General features: G+C 44.9%; 1 protein-coding gene across 1 annotated transcript in view; it reads left to right on the forward strand.

Moving 5' to 3' along the window:
- Positions 1-1,772: 1,772 nt before the first annotated feature.
- LOC119659176 (katanin p60 ATPase-containing subunit A-like 1) overlaps positions 1,773-22,879 on the forward strand; it is a 43,418-nt gene continuing 22,311 nt past the window's right edge. The window contains exons 1-3 of the mRNA XM_038067132.1: positions 1,773-2,199; positions 2,940-3,161; positions 3,230-3,456. Of these exons, the coding sequence (XP_037923060.1) occupies positions 2,188-2,199; positions 2,940-3,161; positions 3,230-3,456 (461 nt within the window). The 5' untranslated portion in view covers positions 1,773-2,187. The remainder of the gene's footprint in view (positions 2,200-2,939; positions 3,162-3,229; positions 3,457-22,879) is intronic.

Genomic DNA, 22,879 nt, shown 5'->3' on the forward strand with positions numbered 1-22,879 from the left:
TAGCTAAAGAGTTAGCAGTACTATAACTGATCCAAATAATACCACTAACTAGGCAGTCGATTGAGAGCCGACTCAGTTAACACCAAATGGCCAAACAAGAACGTCCAAGTGGTGGCATCGGAGAACGTTGTATTAACTTTGATTTGCTGGTCGTGATGCAGTAGACGAATGCTCTGAGGCTTAGTAGGGTGATCAGACTCGAGTCTGGGCCGGACTCATCTCAAGTGGCTCCGGTCATGTAGCTTTATCAGAGGTTATCTGGTACCATAGGAGCCGTGAAAGCCCTTCGAGCTCATTAATCTCAGGAAAATTCCTGGAGTATGTGATCTGGGTCCAGGAATTTGCGGTTAGCTCCCTTGTGAGAGTTTCATGGGGTTGTGGTTGTACGTTGTATGAATGTTGAGCTTGCAATCAGTATAGACTGAAATGGTTGTGCCTGTCACAGCGGTGCTCTGATTATGGTCTCTAAATAAATTGGTGTCTGAAGACAACCCTGGGGTTATGCGAACACGGCCGGTGCTCACGTAAACCCACCAGGACCTAATTCTCCCTGAGTAGGAATTTCTCCGAAGCCCCTGAGACCCTTGAGACATTCGCTGTTTTCACTGCCATTAAGCAATTTCATCAATCCATGGAGACTCGCTAGCTGAGTTACACCCTAGGGCACTAGATAACCCTCAAGCTTCTGAAAATATTGATAAACAGGGCAGCATATACTCTCTCACGTGCACATGTCGTTGCTATGCTTACAATGACCACCCTTCATTTCGTCGTGGAAGCCCAGGTAAGTGAACAGAAAACTACTCATGTACTCTTTATATTGGCACCTCCATGTGTTAGTCATGCTAATTTAAAACCAGCAACTATATGGCTTCAGATCTTTCCAGGTAAATTGCTCTTCAGCCCGATACATCGGGTCCCAGGCGAGATCTTATCTTCATCGAACGTCAAAGACCCCATTCCTTTACCAATTGTAGAAAATCGACGTCATTTAACTTAGATTGTCAAGCCAACTTCAGTTTCCATGCATGTTACTCCGCAGGAGCCTTTAATTTTTAAGGAGTGTTTACAGCCCTTGAAAAAGCTTCTCAGATAGTCAAAAGATTTAACTGTTGATGCATCCCAGATAGCAGTTTCGAAAGAAACCCCATAAAAGCCTCCTTCTTCATTCATTCTTTTCTTTTTCTGTTAATTTTACACATAATTTTCAGAACTTCATTATTGTTACGATAAAACCAATATCGGCGTATTTCCACGTTGTTTTTATTAATAATTTTCTTCAATTCAGAGCTTCTTCTTACTTTCGACCAAACATTTCGCCTTCTTAAGGCCATTATTGAGCTTATTTTATCGCAAGAAACTACCTCCTATTTACCATGTACTATTTATAATAGAGAAATTAAGCTTTTTATTTTCCAGAAAACTTATCATTTTTAAATTAAAGGGTTAATTAAAACGAATAGAAAATTTTTTTTTCAAATTTCTAAGAAATTTCTAGAATTTAAATCTGCAGAAAGTACCAACATTTGTATAACTGAAATATTCAAACTCAATCATTACCAAATTTGAAATTTTCACTAAGATCCACACCTGAGCGCCTACTACTGCCCTCTTCACTCATCTTGTACTACGCTACACCTGTTCTTATCAAACGACCAACAGATTACCATCCACATTGACAAGTACATGCCAAAATCTCAGATGACAGATTTAAAGCGAGACACCAATACACCACCTACCAATGCCAGAAAGGGACACCACTCGGTTGCAACTGCCATCCACCCAGTCTGCAAAGCTGCAGCCACTTAACAGCTAGCCGAGTCCACATACAAAACCGAACAACGGTAGATAAAAGTCAATTTCCACAGCTCACGGTCTTCGTGTACCAAATGCTATAATTATTTGCTCCGTGCTGGGGAGGTGTAGCGAATTCCGACCGTTCGGTGGCTTAGGCACGCGCAAGAAAACAAGAAAAGTCATCGCGATCGGAACAAGAGTTTCGGGTCAAGTTGGGAAGTTCCATTTTTGTTGGTGTTTCTGTACGCGAAGCCGTTTGTCGAGTTCTAGATTGCAGAAAGCAGAGCAAAGCAGGTTCGAATCCGCCCCCGAGAGCTGCTGCGAGCGGACCCCATTCAAGCCAGGGACAGTGCCTTTCGGATGTGACCAGGAGACCCGTCAGATGTGCAAATGTCACTCACGGTAAGTTGCGGGCCCCGGGACGAGTGAGCGAGCGTGAGGCCATCGGGTTTTCGGGGCCACAGGGCAATCGAGTTCAAGTTCTGCTGCGGCCGTTGCTGGGCCGCGGCGGGCCAGCGCTCGGTCCGCTGACTGGTGGCGGGTGTCCGTGCGCCGCGATCAACATCCAATCGACCACCGCAAGGCGCAAGGTCGTCGAACGCGCGAAGGCTTCCCGGCCCCACTTCTTGCACGGCCCCCCGCCGCTCGGCCGTTGCATCGTTCAGTGCGCGTCCCCCACGACCTCGTCCGCCGCGAGCGACCAGCTCCAAATCCGTCATCTCGTCTCGTGCGCCACAGCTTCAGGTTGCTGCCTCGTCACGCAAACTGTGAATAAATTCGCGAATTTCTCAAGTTCCTGACAGAATTTTGCAACGATTCTTGCGTTATCGGGGACGCCCGCAGGGAAATTGTGGATATCGAGTGGAGTCGGGCGGCGCGCGGTGGAGGAGCCAAGCTGCGGTCAGAGTTCTCAGCTGCGGGTCCAGATCCACATCGGGTCGATCTCGTTCTTTCGCAATCCGTGCAATTCGCCGCAATCCGCGAGCCGTAGGGCCGCCAAAAATGTGGTCTAGATACCGAGCGTGATCCCATTCGTGATAAAATCCGCGAGTCTTTGTTACCTTGCCCCGCTCGAGCGCTACCACCTAAATCGCCTTTCACCAGTTCTCGCCTTGATGTCTTGTTCTCGTCTTGGTTTCTAGTTATTTCGTGGAGGCAAACAAAAAACCGCATCCTGCGTAGGAATGACCGTGATGGCAAAAGTGTCGACCGAGGAAATCTGCGAGAATGCCAAGATGGCACGGGAAATGGCCCTGACCGGGAACTACGATGCCGCGGGCATCTACTACGAGGGTCTGCAGCAGATGCTGGGCCGGCTGGTCTCGTCCGTGAACGACCCGATGCGCAAGGGAAAGTGGACAATGGTGAGAAGCAACTGTCCGGCTCCGATCCGGGTTCAGTCCAAGCTAATGAGCGTTTCCTCTTCATTCAGATTCAGCAGCAGATCGCCAAGGAGTACCAGCAGATCAAATCCATTCAGAAGCTACTCACCGAGATGACCATCGATCTGCAGCACACCCCGCTGGTGGCCAGGCTGCGGACGCCGATGCACGAGGAGCCCACCAAGGATCCGGCTTCATGGTTCCGACCCGACCCGGATATTTGGACGCCGCCGCCTCGTGATCCCGACGTTTTTGGACCTCCTCTGGATTTCACAAAGTGAGTACAGTTCATTTTCTAGTCTGCAGCCCAAGAGTTCCAGCTTCCTCATCCATTTCGCTGGAACTGAGTTTTGAACGCGATTACTCATCAGTCGCGATCGACTCCAATCAATGCAAAGATCCCAAACAAATGGTCCGAAGAATGGAAACTGGTTTGCATGCGCTTGACCGGGTCCGTGGCTTTGTGACGAGTCTTGTTTTCGTCACTCGTTTCAGTTGAATCCGCTGATCTACGGGAAAAATGCAACACGTTTCTTTCACTTCCACAATTCCAGCTTATCAGGCATGCGTAGCGAGCTATCGATCGAGCCAGTGAAAGGTGCATGCACTTGAGTCGCGGTGATAACGCTGATAAAGTTGGCTTAGATTGATCGCAGTTGAGTGTAGGCTGGCGCTTTGCCTGGCGAAATCTGATCGAGATTCGAACGATGTAGCCAAATTGCTGATTGTCAGGGTCACAAGATTTCGTTTTTATGTAGTTTGCCTTCTGGGTCGCCAGATATGTTGGGTTGAGTGTATTCAGCTTTGATCTTTTGGTAAAGCAATGGCTCAAAAACTTTGTTCGACCTTCCTCTTATTTTCGCCGACATATTGAGCTTCCAGACAAGATGAAGTAGTTTATATCGCTTCGACCGCTCTTTGGTCATACAATCCATTGTTTCCTACTTTCTGTTGCAAGCTTTACAGCTTTACAATCGCCTGCGTGCCTTAGTAGTGAAGGCATCATTCGATTCCACTTGAGGGTGATCCCGCAAAGTTGATTAACGATACTGGCTCCAGGAACATTGGGCACTAGCACCTGAGGAAAGCCCAAGTGAATTTTGCATGTATCCTTGCCGTTTAGCGATAAATCGAAAGTTCTTTTCGGACACAGATTTTATTCCTCTTCTTCTTTTTCTTCAGCCTTTGTCCCGTTCACAAGCGCGGTCAGTTCGTCGTGATCGGTTTCGCCATTTGACTCTATCAAATGCCGGATCTGGATGCAATCGCGAGGCTTTTGAATCCCCATTCAGCGTATCAAGCCACCATTGTTTCGACCGTCCTTTTGGTCGTTCACCATCGACTTTGATGTTCAGACCAATCTTGGCAAGAGAATTCTCGTTAGCACGAATTACATGACCATACCATCGAAGACACCTCTGGTAATTTTTCCACAATCGGTGCAACACCATATTGATCACGAATATCCTCATTCGGATGAGATTAAAACGTGTCACGCCACTTGTCCATCGCAATATCTTCGTCTCCATTACCGCAAGATGTCGTTCACTGTCTTTTATAGTTGGCCAACATTCAGAACCATAGAGAACGATTGGATGACATTGCGGTAAATTTTAGATTTGAGACGTTGGCAGATCACTGCCGCTGATAGTGGTCGTGCCTGTTCCATGGGGATCGGTCGTCAAAAATTCAGTTTTGTTTAGATTCAATCTGAGAACGTGTTGCATGAGGCGATCATTCCATTTTTGGACAAGTTGCTCGGGATCACTTTTGCTATTAGATGCTAGGAAAGCATCGTCTGCATAAAGCTGAGACAAGCAACAACGGTACCAGTCTATACCAAGAGCATGGCTTAGCATTCACACTGGTGGATGCAAGACCCACCTAAATCTCTTCCGAACCAAGGCACCCGTGTTGAAACGCCGAGTCTCGAAGTTCTCTTCTCGCTTGAGCAGCACCAACAACCCCCATGAAGCTCCCACTAGGGGGCCAACCGCAAACAACCGAGCTGTACTCGCATACAACGGGAGTTCACCCGAAGTATTAGAGTCCAGGGACTATCCCGGTGTCCCGTGGTATCAGTATACCCCTGGTAAGGTTTCGTGACCAATTTGCCACTTCAGATGAGTCTCCGTGCAGACTCAAGTCTGATCGCCCTAATTAGGCCTTTGGAACATCCGCCTACTGCATCGCAGCCGGCAAACCAATGTGATAGAGCGTCTCCCGGCACTACCGCTATGGAGGTTGGCAGTTGGTATTCTTATAAATTTGCCAATTGACGCTTTGTGGATCGGGTTTTTCATTTGGTTCCACGATTCTTCCGCACTCGTAATGGTTGGCAGAGGCGAAAGTGAAATAATTTCTTCTTTCTTCTCACGAAATCACCACTATTTAATGCGTGGCGGGCTAATGCGTTCCTTACCCTAGTCTATCGGTGGCTTAATTCTCAGGACGGCAATCAACGGTCGATGTTGAGGTGCGAACGAATGCCAACACCGTATTGAATGTGTGGGCTACCAAAATAGAGAAGCTTATAGCCATTTTTACCGCGTTCGTGTTCAATGTCGCAGCTTTTTGCACCAGACCATCGGGTTTCTTGCAGAGCGCAGATATCAACGCGCCTTTTCCGAAGGGCTCTTGCCAGTTCCTCGGTCTTTCCAGTTAGGGCGCAAACATTTAGCGTGCAGACACGTATTTGTTTTGTTCGGACTAATTTACTTACGTCCTGACGCCGTCCATGCGTCAAGAACCCTTGCCCATTTCTCGACAGGACCGGGGCCCGTCCTGCCGCGTCGACTGAGGTAGACGCCCTTGCATTTTTCCGTGGTTTGTTACTCGATCCGATCATCTTGTTTCTAACGACATTGGATGCATTTTCTTGGTCGACCTGTCGCAGCACCTGTCACCAAGAGAGATCAGGTAGGATTTAGCATAGTGGAATAACTTAAACTATACTTTATTTATCTCTTTCTCTGAGCTCAGTATTTTATTTTTGTTTTACTGAGGATGGTACAAATTACGTTGCCTCAAACTCTCCTCCGTTACCTGGGCTTGGGATCAGCATACTATATTAATAGAAAGAGTTGGTATGGGAATGTCTTGAGAGATTGCAATTGTTCGACTCGCAAAATGAGGTCTGAATACTCTGGGTTTCAGGCCAAGTTCGGTTAAAAGGCAATGGGACAGCGGATGAACTGACCAGGAAGAGAGCACTGGAACAGGACTCTCCTGTGAAATCGGAAACGGGTTCATGGCTACGACATTGAAAAATGAAGAGGAACGACTGAGAAAACTACACTGGTCGACCTTGCCAGGGAAGGAGCAGTCGAGGTTGCTTATGGAGGGATACGGGCCAAACCCCTTCCCTTAACAGAATAGCAATAATAATAAACGTTCCTAAAAAGCGCAAATCTTTTATTCAATCGCAATAGAGTTCAAGATCCTTATGTTATTCGTAGTTTGCTAATTCCTGCTGCAAGTTTTCCACGTAGTGAATCGCCTCTATGCCTCCGTAGTGCAAGGAAGTATCCGTCACGATTTGAAAATGATCCCATTAAGTTGATTAACGATGCTGGTGCAAGCAACATTGTACGTTAGCATATAAAGAAGATCCAAGTGAGTTTAACGTGTAGAGATAATCGCACGATTCTTTTCGGATACAGTCGTTGGTGACCATAATCAGCGCCCCGCAGCCCTTGTGGGTGTGGAGGCTCAACATTCGCTCCAGTGAAAATAACAAACATTCTTAGCTCTTCACTTTAATTAAGGGGTCCAAACCACCAGTTGTAACTTCATATATTGAGCCGGCAAGGAGCTCTGGACGTTATATGAGGGACCTGATCTTGGTTAGGGTAGAGAAATGTAGGAATCGTAATCTTTTACGAATTAAAGGACGTCTTCTAAAGGCAGACAGGTGAAATGTCAAATATGGTGTCACTTTCTCTCCCTCCAATTGACTCCCTATGAATCTCCTTATTTCGGGACGATAAAAATGCTATAATAGCGGCCGCAAATTTTTAATGACTAAATTTGATTTGGCAGCGGTCAGAAGACCATCCTTGTGCCGACCCAGAGAGAAGAGCTATCCAAAAAAAAAACAAGACGAAAAAAAACTAGTGAAATGGGGCGCGAAGATTTGCCGGTAAATACTGAAACTGGGGACCCTTAAGGCTGCCCTTCTTGAACATCTGAAGTAGGGAAAACACCGATTGCGTATGTGATCCGTCGTTGATTTCCCCTCTCAATCGCGGCACTCGGATCTGGAGATGTAGCGCTCCACGCGCGAGGTCGGGCCATTACTTTTTTTTGGTTTCATTTCCCAGTCTTACCTCGTGTATATACTTCTGATAGATACAGAGTGCATTATGAAAATAATGCGCATTATTTTGCGCATTTATTATGTGATCAGCCCGGTTGTGGAGGGGGTTCTGCCCTTTCAAATGCGCCTTGTCTCAGTTTGCGCTGAGTAAACTCTGTTTTTCGATTGTGTCCTTGCCTAATGGAGCGCTCACTAGAAAAGCGATCAAGTTTTGTGTACGGCTTGGGAAGAATGCAACGGAAACTTATCAAATGTTTCAAGAGGTATTTAAATAGGGACGCATTTCGAGATCCCAATGCCGAAGGTGTGCCCAAACCCAAACAATGCTGATTGTCTTCTTCGACGTCAGAGGAATCGTCAATTTTGAGTTTGTACCGCAAGGACAAACTGTCAACGCAGCCTTTTACTTGGAGGTGCGCAAGGGACTGAAACGACGGGTCGTACACGTCAGGCCTGACATCAAAGACGTTTACAAGCTTCACCACGACAATGCCCCCAACCACACGATCTTCGTCTTTACCAACTTTCTGACCCAGAATAAGACCTTCGTGGTGCTCCAGCTTCAAGTAGGGTCAGTTATAGGCTTGAACGATATTCTATAGTTAATAGGTATGCGCTCCGTCAAAAGTTTTTGGCACGGGAGTCCTGCTTCTTCTTTGAAGCCGGCAAGCCTTTATCTAGCCGAATTTCTGACAATTTTCACGTAGTACTGATTCACTTTGTTTGTGTGGTTTTTCATCTTGTGGCCAGTGTTCAGTGGATTCATGGTGTTATGTGGGATTATTTTTAGATTGGCAAATTGCTTTGGAAACCTTCATTCATCTAGCTACCACAGACCAAGAAGTGGTCGAGTGTGTAGATTTGACAGCTTTACAAGTACAAAGACCGAAATTGGTTATTCAAAACTAAGAGTGTCAAAAAAATATTATTTTAATTCGCGACTTTATCTACTGAAAAAAGATTCTATTTGGGATAGATGAATAAATGAGAGAGAATTCAACACGAGCAACAATTCGAGCGAGGAAGAGGGAAAAACAATTTTTCCAACGCAACTTTGCTCGACTTGTTTACGTTTTTTCCCTATCATTTACTTGCGTCAGGAGAACACTTATGTTTCGTCATACATTCTGCAACCAATGAACGCACCTTTTTTCAATCATTGACTAATTTTTCGCTTCACGTAAAATGTCATATTATTTTCACGTTAGTTCTTATCATTGGGGACGGTGACGTATCTTTGGAGTTACATAGAATTTATGCAAAGGTGCTAATTGAAAACATGCATATCGAGTATGACAAACGTAGAAAACTCGTTAACAGAAAAAACTAGACTAACGTACGTTAGTTGTAAAGATTGTAGAAGTAGTAACAGATGAAATTAGCACCAACCATTCCAATGGGAAATCCAACTAAGAAATATTTTACTGAGAAGATTAAAGACTGTGTTTCCAATATAGGTTAGCGATAGAGTGTCAGTTTTCGAACCCCAGCTTGTGTGGTCCGTAACCTACTCGCTCTATTTTAATTGGGGTGTGATATAATTTTAGTTCTAGTTTCATTTTGATTTGTGCTTCTTGGAAATGTATAAAAATTGGGTTACATCTCATGAACCATTTTGGGACTCTTTCGTCTAGGTAGGCATGTGGGTATAAGATCTTCCGAGAGGTCTCTTTGAGGCCACAGCGACAATCGCCAGCCGGACGCAGACTGTGCCCACCAAGGGACTGCGAAAAACAGAGCCTCACCTGGTCAGTCGGTCAGCCAGCTCATTGGCCTCTATGTTTCTATGGCCGGGACCTCAGAGGAGGGTGACGCCCAGACTCAGTTCCGAGGGTCCCCGCATTGCCCCACAAGCCTGAGGGATGTCGCACTGCTTGTGGATTAGAATGGTTACTAATACTTCGACCTGGAATATGCTGGCTACGCTGTGTGTATCCGAGAAAATCCCCGCATCGACTCCACAGATCATCTTTCATCTGTTGGTGAAAATTACTGTGTCATAATCTTGAAACATGTCGCCGGTCCTCCACTCTACTCTGGTTGACAAGTCCGTATTCTCGTAGTCTGTTTCGCACTGCATACTACACTCCATTTAATAGAGGTTTAGGGGGAGGATGCGTAGGATGCATAGGGACATATGTCCGACAGGACTGCAAAGTCCCAGTAGCAGCCTCACAAGCGGTTTTTTAATGCTATGAAGCTTGACTCTATTGTACTCTTTGCGTAGCGCCTGCCATCACATAATGGAATCGTACTTTGGGATGGGACGAATCACGGTTACATTCAGAGAACCATCGTCGATCGGAGGTCCCATTTTCTTACAAAGGTCCGCTTGTTTTATATATATGTTATATGTTCAGTCTGCAATTTAATTTAGGATCCAAGATTACATCCAATTACTTTATATTGAAGGAAAGGATCAATCTTTGTTCATTTAGCCGTGGGAGGTGGAATGTGGGTACCCTTATCTTGGTGGTAAATGGCATCAGTTCTGATTTGATCGCTTTGGTTAAGTGGCTAGGATTAGATGGATACTATCCAATGCGTAAGGTTCCCTTCCAATCCTATTCTTGTTAAAGCTTCTTGATGACGTTAATACTCACATTGTCGAATGCTCCTTCTATATCCAGGGAGACAGCTAGGGTATATAGCTTGTAGTGTAGCGACCGCTCGGCCGTGCAAATTACCTCATGAAGAGAGGTTTTTGTGGATTTGCCTTTAGTTAGGCGTACTGAGTCTTGGACAAGGGTGCCTCTTCATAGTCGTCCTTAAGTGGATGACCAGGACGCGCTGTAGTGTCTTCAACATGAAATAGATACGGTTAATTGGTTGAAAGTCCTTCGCGAAAAAATGGCCGCGCCTGCTCGCTTTCGGTTTGAAACTTACGTGCACGCGCCTCTTTAAGACTGTGATACATATCCGAAAGGGATGCAGCTTTAGTAAATCTCTACAAACCACGGCACAGCCCTTTCTTTAACTACGAGAAAGCTGTTTATAACCCAGCCGATTTTATCCTCGGTAATTACCGATTTGATAATCTCACATGACTGGGGACTGCATTTCCTTCAAGTATGGCTCTGACTCATAGTCCTCTTCGCTACCGGGGAAGGGCGTACGGACTAGCAGCTCGAAGATCTCATCAGACGATTCCGTCCAGGAACCTTTTATGTTCCTTGGCAAAAATCTTACTTATGTTCTGACAATAGTCCAACCAGGAGCGTTTCCTGGCAGTCTTGGTGACCGACTTGTATCTCTTCAGGCAGACCTTGTATGGCAGCCAGTATTTTTGTATGTAGCAAGTGTTGAAGGTCTAGGTGGTTAGCTTCCTGCGGTTGAACAGATCCTCATTCCACCACGGTGGCATGGTTTTCTTCCTGTATTTTGCAGAGCACGACAATTTGAAGGGGGTTTTGAATGACCTCATCCTAACCGTCACAGTTCTTCGAGTTGGAGAAATAGAGGGTCGGTGTACTACTCCTGTTACACACCGATAGCTGCCCTAAAGCATATGCCTTGCATTGGTGACACAACCTGTAAATAGGTTGACCTTTTTTGTTGCGATGGTGAACATCAAATGGTGGAGCTAATCGGTCGTAAGCCATGTGAGCCCTGAAGATATACAAATTCTCCGCTCCTGCCTGTTCTAGTCAGACCAGTTAGGTGGTTGGAACTTAGCTCTGCAAACAAAAAAGCTTGCCATTTTTTTTTGGCGAGAGTACATGCTCTAGGTGTGTCTTTATTAGCGTCCCTTGCGCTATGGAATAAATGGTAATATTTGCGTTGGGGCCCTTTAATGGGACGTTAATGCTTTTCTATCGGAGAAAGCGGGAGATTAGCTGAGGCGCATTGCGAGTGCTGTAAACAACCTTGAGCTTGACGCCCTACCAGGCATCGCTGATTTTATCGACGCACGAATCGAGAATGTCCCTGGAGAATTGTTCTACGAATGCCACGGTATGGAATCCATGGACCATCTGGGAATAATCAAAGCAAGGAATGCAGCTCCCCTGCTCCCCCTTGCCGTCTACGGGATGCTCGATGACCATCTCTAACAGCCTGGCCTTCCGAGTCATATGAAAACTTGCCGAATTATGCAAACTTGGATCGGTGTTGCTCCAATGAGATGTGATATTGATAGTGCTAATTCGGTTCTCATTCGCTTATTTTGGGAACAAGTTAAAGTTTCCCAACACTTTTTCTGACCTGCATAGCTGAAAACACTCAAATTTTAATTAAATTAAGACTTGCCTGAGAAAAACGTTTGGAAAAGTACTCCAAAAACCCATATTAACAACAATTCAACGGTAAAGCTCCAAAGCTATCAATTTCACTTTTAATTTCACCCAATTAGATAGATTTTGACCTAAGACAATCATCCATTAAGCCGTACGCTTCTGAATCTTCCAACCTTGCAGCACGTGTCAACGACATACACATAAAATCTTAAGATAAACACGTTAGTTATCCGATAGAGAACTTTCTCTTTCTGAGCCCAGTGATTTAAACACTCTGCGTCTAATTACAAATGGACTGTAACCTGCAACCAGCAATTGTATATTTTATGAACAACCTCTTAAGTACGCACAATCTTGTCAACCTACAGATACAACTTTTCCCGGCGGATAAAGTTGCGATGCTATGTAAAGTTGGGAGAGTCATTAAGTAAGATTTTCTTTTGTGGGGCTTTGTTTTCTTAATTTTTTCTCTGGGTTTTCTTTTTGTAAGGTAAACAGGTGGGTGTTTATCGAGTGCCGGTAACTGCGATGTATCATGACTCCATGAGATTTTCAATATAAATCATCAGTAAATGTGGGCAATCTTTTGTTTTAGGATTACATCAGAATATTGTATTGAAACTGTGGAGTGAATGTCGCTTGTAAAAGGTACTTGAAGAGGATTTTCGTGACAAATAATGACTTTCACAAGGTGTCATTTGTGTTTGTTTAAATACGAATCACAACCTTGGGTGATCATTTTGCTTAATTCTTCCTATGTATTTTGTCCACCTCCACGTGGTGACCGCTGGGAGCTCTTTCTTGACGAAAAGCTGCAGACGGAGAAGGATGAAGGCGAGTCTCCCGCGCCTAAAAACGGGACAAATTGTACCAACTGGTCCTCCAGGTTGGGGGTTGGGTAGGGCTGACAACCCTACACGGAAAACAACCGTTACGAAGCCACAACAGGAGCCTCGGATAGGATGGATATCAAAACGACGGACCCGGCAACGACAAAGGAACAACGATTTGCGCATTTTCTCATGGAACGTGCGCTCCCTGTACAGAGATGAAGCTGATAAGCAGCTAGCCGATACCCTGTCCCAATATAGGGCTGATGTAACAGCGTTGCAAGAGATGCGATGGACAGGGACCGGTTTCCTGGAGAAGAGCCACTACACCATATATTATAGCGGCCATCCAGTAAACCATGTGCTCGGAGTAGGTTTCTTAGTCAGCCAAAAAATGAAACCTGCTGTTATCGGCTTTGAAAGTATAAGCGAACGGCTATGCACTCTGCGCTTGCGAGGCAAGTTTAGAAATATAAGCCTCATAAACGTTCACGCCCCTACAGAGGAGACTGCAGAGTCGGAGAAGGATACCTTCTACGAGGCAGTAGAAAGAACCCTCGAAGCCTGTCCCAGATATGATATCAAAATCATACTTGGGGATTTTAACAGCCAAGTAGGGAAGGAGCCCGTATTCAGGCGATACGTTGGCTCCCATAGCTTACACGAAAAAACAAATGATAACGGACTGCGGACTATTCAATTAGCAGGGTCACACGAAATGGTTGTTGGAAGTACCTGGTTTGCGCGGAAAGCGGTCCACAAACATACATGGGCCTCTCCAGACGGGACCACTTTCAACCAAATTGACCACGTGTTGATCGAACGCCGCCACCTCTCAGCCTTGATGAATGTCAGAACATATAGGGGGGCCAATATAGACTCGGATCACTATCTCGTTGGCATGGTGCTCCGAGCTCGAATAACAATACCACCTAGAATCCCCTCTGACAATCAGGTGAGAGTGAACACTGAAGCCATCCACAACACAACCCTCCGCGACACCTATAAGAGGGAAATGGATGCCGCAATAACCGCAGTCAATAGAGGACCTGGAGATGAAACATCAACTAATGATCTTCACAACCACCTGAAGAAGGTTATCATGGATACGGCCACAAATATACTTGGCCCCAGCCGCAAAAGGAGTCGGAACGGCTGGTTTGACGATGAATGTAAGCTAGCAACGGAACGTAAGAATGCCGCATACCGAATAATGTTGCATTCTCAAAGAACGCGGGCACGCGCAGAGACTTATCACGAACTCCGTCGAGCGGAGAAGCGACTTCACAGACGGAAAAAGGAAGCCTGGGAGAACCAACAAGTCTGTGAACTAGAAAAGTACAGGGAGCAACCGCACCAGGCGCGGAAGTTTTACCAACAAGTCAGCAGGATGAAGCCTTATACACCTCGATGCTCATCCTGCCGAGACAAAGAGGGAAATCTGATTTCCGACAGAATGGGCATATTAGAGCGATGGGTTGAGTACTTTGATGAGCTACTGAACAACCAGAACATCGGCGAGTTGGAGGTCCCGCCAACTGAAGACGACGGACAAATACTGCCACCACCAAGTTTAGGAGAAACAGTCCGTGCAATTCATCGGCTAAAAAATCATAAGTCGCCAGGAGCCGATGGAATTACAGCCGAATTGGTTAAATATGGAGGCGACCAGTTACACCAAGTGGTTCATCAACTTGTGCTCAAGGTATGGGACAGCGAATCAATGCCTGACGATTGGCAGCGAGGCATAATCTGTCTCATACATAAAAAGGGAGATATCACACAGTGCAGCAATTATAGAGGTATCACGTTGCTGAGTACCATCTATAAGATATTCTCCACTATCTTGCTAGGCCGGATAGCCCCATACGCCCAGAACATCATTGGCCCATACCAAAGAGGCTTCACTCCAGGCAAATCAGCAACAGATCAGATTTTCTCTCTGCGGCAAGCGATGGAAAAACTGTTGGAATATGGACAACAGTTGCACCATCTGTTCATCGACTTTAAAGCCGCCTATGATAGCATAGCCAGGGTAAAACTGTACACGGCCATGAGGGAATTCGGTATCCCGACGAAATTAATAAGACTGACTAGGCTGACCCTGACCAATGTGCGAGGCCAGATAAAAGCAGCAGGATCACTCTCAAGACCATTTGACATCAACAACGGTCTACGACAAGGGGATGCGCTATCATGCGTCCTCTTTAACCTGGCCCTCGAGAAGGTGATCCGTGATGCTGAGGTGAATGCAAGAGGTACGATCCTCTTCAAGTCCACCCAACTACTGGCCTATGCTGACGATATCGACATCATGGGAAGAACCACCCGAGACGTTCAAACTGCCTTCATCCAGCTCGAGCAGGCGGCGCGAGATCTTGGGCTGCACATCAATGAAGGCAAGACAAAATACATGGTGGCAACGTCAGCACCGAAGACGAATCAACCAACAACATCAAACCGCACTGGTCAAACACAAGCACGAACAAGAATAAGGATAGGGGAATACAACTTTGAGACCGTTGACAATTTCTCCTATCTAGGGTCGAAAATCACAACCGATAACAACTACGATGATGAAATCCGCGCACGGTTGTTGTCAGCCAACAGAGCCTACTTCAGCTTACAAAGACTGTTCCGCTCGAAACGTCTCACCATAGGGTCAAAGCTCTTACTGTACAAGACTATGATCTTGCCAGTCCTCATGTATTCCTCGGAAACTTGGGTTCTTAGCAAGAAAAATTGCGAACTCTTGGCCGCGTTCGAGAGAAGAATCCTCCGAAGAATTTTTGGCCCCCTACATGAGGATGGACGATTCCGTAGCCTACACAATGACGAAATCTATGAGCGATACCATGACCGTCCGGTTGTGGATAAAATCCGGCTCAATAGGTTACGGTGGGCGGGTCACTTAATCCGTATGGATGAAGATGATCCCACCCGGAAAGTCTATAAGGGCAATATCTATGGTAGGAAAAGAAGACGAGGCAGACCCTGCCTAAGATGGAGCGATGGCGTGGGCCAGGACGCCAGACAGCTTTTAGGGATATCGAATTGGTGGACCTCGGCGCAAAACCGGGGTGTCTGGAGTTCCTTATTAAGGCAGGCCTAGACCGGATACCGGTTGTTGCGCCGTTGATGATGATGATGATGATGATGTATTTTGTCTACAAAAGGCTGTGATATATCTCAAACGGGGGAGGCCCTAAAACTTGCCGAATTCAAATGTGGTTTCCGTAATATCGACTTGGACCTACTTTTTCCTCTTCCTAGTGGGCTAGGTTGAGAGATCGGGCCAGAGAAAGAGGTCGATTGAACTATTCTCTAAAATCCCTCATCAAAGGTATCCTGCTTGTGTCGTCCGCAGGGTTTTGGAAATCTAAGAATGGATTCAAGAGTCGGAGAGTAAGCTGATTCTTCGTGGATGATAACTTTTTCAAGGTATCTGCTAAGATCTGAGGTAGTCAGGAAGTTACATATGGAGGGTAGGGCCGCCTTCTTGAAACGTTGCGCTTCGCTAGACATTTTTGTCCATATGGGGCAGTTCAAGATTCACCCCGACTCTGTTAGACCTTTGCAGATGCGAACGATGATATCGTAAAGCCTCTGCGATATTTCTTAATATGATGGTTGAGATTGTGTAGACGACATCGTAGATTTCGGAGAAACATAAGTATTGTTTGTAGTTACAAATACAACATCCGCAAAAGCCTAGTTCTACCATTCCTTGCTCCGCCGGGTTGCATTGGAGTATCCAACTTTTTCCGTTAAATTTCTCTTCAATACCCTCGAATGGCAAGTTAGCAGGGTTAAAGATATACGCCCCCTTGAGATTGCACAATTAATCCAATTTTGTCAAAATCCCTATTTGGGATCCCTCAAGAAAATTCCGGGACGCGAGGAATCTCCACCTTTCTCCTCCTTCCCATCGGGACTGCGAATCAATATTATCTTGAGCAGTGAAAATATTTAAGAAAGGACCACAAGGCCTTACATCGCCAATTCGTCATGAGAAAAGAAATCCGCTTGAGAATTGAGTTACAGTTTTGACAGTTTTGCAATCTCGGTCATCAGGTTGAAAGGAGGGGATAAAATTCCCGCAGTGTTGTAAGATCGAGGAGAGCATGGCAAGGCTGAAGTCTCGGAAGCCACCTGCCTTGGATGGGATTCTGACGAGATGTGTAGCCATATCGCAGGAGGCTCTGCTATTCCATTTCCAGTGTTCGTATGAGTTGCTTTTGTAGATGATCTTCTCATTCTTGTTGAGGTGAACAGCCGACATGAGCTCGAGCAGCGGATACTGAGTACTAGCGCACCATTAATGCGTGGTCTCTTAAAGTCGGTGGTTAAGTTGAATGGAGTCACGATTGCGGAATGTATGCACTTGATCTGATTCAGCTCAGAAAACGTTTAACTAAATTGGTGTATATATTGAGGCAAGTCATTAGGTGTGAATATGTCAAGCTCTTTATTCTATGTCTATCTACCGGTCCCCTGGGTTGTATGATTTTAAGATGACGGTGTAAGGCTGGAAGCTGCTTTACGTTTGCTAACGTGTCTTTCTGCATGTCGCATGGTTTCGGCCGACGCTATATATATCTCGTTGGGTGTTCCACCTCTAAATCGAGAGGTTGAGGAGGGCACACCTTTGCTGCAAAGGGATCTAGTTAGTGCTGACCAAGTGGAGGCTCTATATGGGGCAGCTTCAGAGGACTGGTTCCATATCATTTTGTCTGTTCAGGGTACTTTGACATCCGGATTCTAGACGACTATATACTGAGAGACAAATATTTCTTGGCTAGGCGGTAGGGGTAAATTATCGACAATCTATATTGACTCGGAGGAAATGATCAACGGCCTTCTGATGTTCTGAGTACATTGAGGGTGAAGAGCGCTTGAAGAATGTCCGAGCTGTTCCTGAAATCGCTTTGGCTGCGACGTCTGCCGAAGACTTTCGGAGGATCTTAAGCATGTCGGAATGGGGGGGAGTTTATAACCCTTTCACGGTTAGCCGAGGTGGCATATAAAGTATACGAAGCGCGCTATTCGTCGTACTCAGCAGCTATTAAGCACCTCAAGTCACCCAGGGACCAGGGAGTTGTCCGCTTTCCATTCGAAGTTGAAAAAATCGAATACCAACTGAGGTTCTCGTTCATGGATAAGGCGTAATTTACCGTCGCCTGACGGGTTCGGTTTTCCAAGAAGACGCAGTCGTAAAAATCGGAAAACTAATGCCGGTGTTGTCAAGAACGGCAATGCTCATCCAATAACCAAGCCGTTTGTTTCTTGTCGACGATGTATCTATGATTCTCCGCAGACATAACCTCAAGTACACCAAAGTAGCGGCGTATGAATTGTACACACGAATGTTTCGAAAATTAAGACGTTCAAACAAGAGTCGCTGCCGGTAAATTTAAGCTTCCAGGGGAATCTTGATTTTTGGTATTTTGTATGGCCTATTATCGGGGTTGATTTGATCCGTCATTTTCGTTTACTGATTTACATTCGTAATCAGTGCGTCATCAATCCGTGATTCATCGAAAAGATTTCGTGTGGCTTGTGCAACGCCAACAGTTGTCACGGTCTTTGGGGTGCTCAGACATTTTCCGGCATTAACCTGCTTAAGTTCCAGGGTGTAGCATCATATTGTAACTATTCGCTCGTCGGCTTACCCCCGAGAAATTAGTGGCGGCGAAGTTAGAGTACGAGTTCCTGCTTAACGTGAAGATTTGCCGTCCGCCAAGCAGCCCCTGGTGAAGGCCGCTTCATCTGATTCCTAAAAAGGATGACTTTTCCAATTACTCAATCCGCTCAATACTCAATGAAGCGCATTGAGGCCGTTCTCGCGGGGCTAGCCGGTAAATGTATCTTTAATAAAATAGATGAGGGTTTTCCACCAAATCTCTGTCTTCATTTCGTTCGGTTTACAGCAATTTATGGACGAGACATTAAGAGGACTTAATTTTTCCGTACCCTTTGAGTAATTTTGAGGAGATTTCTATGGACTAGGGTGCATCGTGGCGTTCGGCACGCTGGGATGTGCAGTACCAGGGTTTGAAAGTTGGGAAAGCACACTAAAACGACATCCAATTGTTTACGGTGGCGGAGAAAAGGTTCCAACAGGTCCATATTGATATCGTCGGGCCATTCACACAATCGGATATGTTTCAATACTGCCTCACTATGCTTGAAGAGACTTTCACGTTGGCCTGAGGTCATTTTGAGCTATCAAAGTTTTTGCATTGAAAAAGCCTCAGGTGTTTTACTGGAACAAAATATAGATTTCTAACCAGTGCATGTTCACGTTTGGTTCACAAATGTATATTTGTTACTTTATGTTTTTTGTTATAGCTATGCGGGCTCATTAAGATATGGTTGCTATCATTCTATAAATAGGGTTCGCGGTTCGCTGAAATGTTCTTAAATTTTCTCCAGTTCTTCTCGAGAAGCTTGTATTCTTTCTTCACTGTTTTGTGCTACGTATTCCTAGGGCGACCACTCGTCGGCCACAATGACAGCGGAATCCCAGAAGTCGGCCTTGCTGAGCTTAGATGGTGGAGGCTCTCTAACCCCAAGAGAAACTGAGAGGCCGATGTCAGCATGTCGCACATCCAGAAGACACCTAAATCTACTCCTGATCACGATGTGGTCAAAGTGATTAGATGTATCTTGCCGGCAATTGAAACCCAATTGACCTCATGCCAGGCTCTACGTTTGTACAGTGCCGCAAATTATGAGGTGGCGGAAGGTATTGTTAGAACCCACCTTGGCATTCAGGTCATCCATCATGATCACAATGTCACCTTTAGGAAGCGTCTCTCTATTCTAGGCCGCATTCAGTTGTTCATAGAAAGCTTCCTCCCCGTCTCGGAAGTCCTCGTTGATGTCTAACACTGTACTATAAATATCACGAAATTTGTTCACTTTTTCTGATGAAGACCGTCCCAACGCTCCTGTCATATTCTGATTGTGCTCGTGCTCTTTGCCCGAGGTCTTTTTTGAGGCTTGAATCTCCTGCAATCCCCTAATCCCTGCTATCTTTCAGTTTGATTTTCGGGGGCTGCAGCTTTCGGGGAATTTACGAATAATTGAACTTTTCCTAAGCTGGTTCGTCAATGAAACCAGTTCTACACCCCTTCGCATGATTGGAGCATGTCATAGTAGTCAAGATTCTCATTTCTGAATCACTGCAGTCATTGGATATCGACGATTAGGATCCCGCTTGCTCCCGTTTGCGGCAAACCGCCGATTTCCACAGGTCCTGCATAAGTTTCTCACTACGAACTTTTCAAATCATATGGAGTTTATTGGCAGCTCTGCATAGTATAGTGCATCGTTCTACAATGAAAGGAGTTCTAGAGTGTCACCAAGTTCATGAAGTTGATTTTAGCAATGTGATCTTTGATACTGCTTCAATAGCCTTCCGATACTATTTGGAACCCTCCATCTGCAAGTTTGCAAGGAATTTTGAATAAGTTAGTTTTTTACTATGACGTAGATTTTACTGTCGGAAAGCCAGGAAAAAATAATTTTGACTTGCTATCTGGGATAACTCCTCTGAAGGCTGCCTATTTCTCGTCAGGCATTATTTTATGAGATCATATGAGTTTTAGCTGGTTTAGTATGAGTGTCTACAGTCCTCTTTGGCCACGGATAAACTTTACGGTCAGAATCAGACGCCCGGCATGATATCACAGCCATATTAGACAGAGAGCAGGCTCAGCATTTAAACCAATGAGTGTGAAGTCTATTCAATACTCTCTGTTGCAAATAAATCGCACGTTTATCAACACGGAAGGCCCACAAAAAGGAGGCAAACTTTTATCTTCATTAATTCAGAATTTGTACGCTCCTTGCCGTTAGGAGGCATTCTTAGATTGACAAAAGCCTACAAATATCGCAGGCAGCAGGCCTGAATGCTTGGAACTACGTTGACGATCCAATCGGCGGAATCGGTGGCTGAAGCCAATTTGATGGATTTGGATTTCTCGCTATGGTACACCATGCACTGTCACCACCGATTAGGGTGCAAAAATTGAGTCCGCCATATACAGATCGGTGGCGAGTCTATCGTCGGTGCGAGCCAATCCGCCGGGTTGACCTATGCTTGTATGCTGCCGCTGGATGCTCGTTCCAGTCCGTCGTAAAATCAGGGTCCATCTTTGTTTCCAGGTACTGCTGGAGCCAAGCCTTATGCTATGTAGCCGAACTATTGTAGTTATGTATTATTCTGTTAAGGGAAAGTCGCACCGCGTCCTTGAAGAACTATTGTGCCCCATTGTAGTTATGTAAGTCGCAGGCTTTTCCCGCTTGCCAGAGTTCCCATTACAATCCGAGGTATGAGCATACAGTCCTCAGCAAATCACTGATTTTAACACGTTCATTGCGGAAATCATGCTGGACTGATACTTTTGAGCTTACTCAATGCCTGAGTTCAGACTGATCAGATAGAACGGTAGCAGTTCTGTCTAAGTTTGCAAAGGTAATACAAAAAATTGGCCAGGACTGAACGTGTTAAATTGTCAAGGTTTTATATCTATGCTCACATCCCCAATAATCCAAACCAAGCGTGGAGTGACTACGATATAAAAGAAGCAATAAATTACCGGAGTTGATTTGTTCGTTGTGACACCATATAAGCACCCCTTTTTGAAGAGTGGCACGTGGCCCGGTGGAGAGGAAAGATTTGATGACTTCAGGAGACCTGCTCAGAAAAGAGCTGAACGCCTGCAGACAAGATTCATGAAAATTTTGCACCTTGTTCTTATCGACAAAGTAAACAAATGGGGTGCTAAAAATTAGCCATTCATGTTTGCAAAGATTCATTTTTCAAAGAAACAATTAATCAAACATTCTGTTCAAACAAATTGCTCGGAAATGTTTTCAAACCAACAACTGGTGCTGAGAAAATGTCAACAAATCATCAATTAGGAAAATTCCACTTCACAACTTCATATGATCCAAGCTACCGGTGTACATCATGCTCAAATATAGTATTGTATCTCCATAGTTCGAAGATAACTATCCAATGCAGATTAGATCCATTCCAGCACCAATTTTGTCTGACTTATTTCGAAACATAGAGTCACTGATCACCAAAACCTTCCTTCTTACTTGCGATGGAATTAATTTCACTTTCAAATAAGAAGAACGAAACATCTGTATCTGCAGATGCACTCTCCTCGGTCAGCAAGACAATTTTTTCGCCCCAGTCTCATGCTGTCTTCCGTTTGTTTTTTTGTGAATTATTTTGTTATTATTATTTCTGTCTATTTCATTATTTAAGTTTAATGTGCTCGGAAAAAAGTCATTATTGTTCGCACGGTTGTTTTATGACAGCCATCCATCCATTCAATGCAAATGAAAGGTGGTCTTATGTATGTAAATGGGTCATACGTTGAATCTTTCTTATTGTTTATGGAATATTTTTATTTCAAGTGAAATATCTGAATATGTTTTATCATTTTATTTTGGTGAGAGGTACTGCAAGTAGGTTGATCTGCATTTGCAGAGGTGAACTATGAAGTTATGTTTCAAGGCTCATAGACTATTCACAATTCAGTTGAATATGAAGTTGGTGCATTATAAATATCAACACATCCGTTTGCGTGGATTGTATGTGCAAGCTACATCTCAGGTTTCATGGGCATTGGAGTTAATTGGAATATGGTCCCATTTGATGCCAGTATGGACAAATCGATTCATCGTCAGAGTATCGGGTTCGAATTTCGATTGCGTCACGGATGTTTTGTAGTTGTCTTTATGCTCCTTTCGTTCCTAGTGGCTTATCACTTTCATGACTGTAGGCATGAACATAATAATACTGATATGTGGGTTTCTTATGCTTCACAAAAAATGAGAAGAGACGGGGACTCTGATTCTTATGAATGGGGTAGTCTTATCCACAACACTGTGAGATCGAAGAAAGAGTCCTCTTTCAACTGACACCGTTTCATCATTGAGAGCCATCAACTATATTCATACACATGGCCTTTAGGAATGCCTGTATCATTCGGCGATATCAACATAGCCCTCCGCTCCGTCCATAACCATTTCGCATCTTACATATTCCCTACCCAAGGATAATACTATCTACATGAGCTTCCACATCCCCCCACATTTAATCTTGTCAAAAATCCTGAAGTTTCCAGCTTAAATTTTCATGGGAAAGGTAATTCTTTCCATATAATCTAATTCGTTCATAAGAGCAGGAGTAACTAGGACTTTCAGTTAAATTTTACTAAAGGCTCAGCATGTTTCATCTTGGCAAAGATATTTTTATGCCACACGAATTTATTTTGCTTCGGTAGTTTTAAG

The sequence above is a fragment of the Hermetia illucens genome, chromosome 6 (genome assembly GCF_905115235.1).
Source record: "Hermetia illucens chromosome 6, iHerIll2.2.curated.20191125, whole genome shotgun sequence".
NCBI lineage: Eukaryota > Metazoa > Arthropoda > Insecta > Diptera > Stratiomyidae > Hermetia > Hermetia illucens.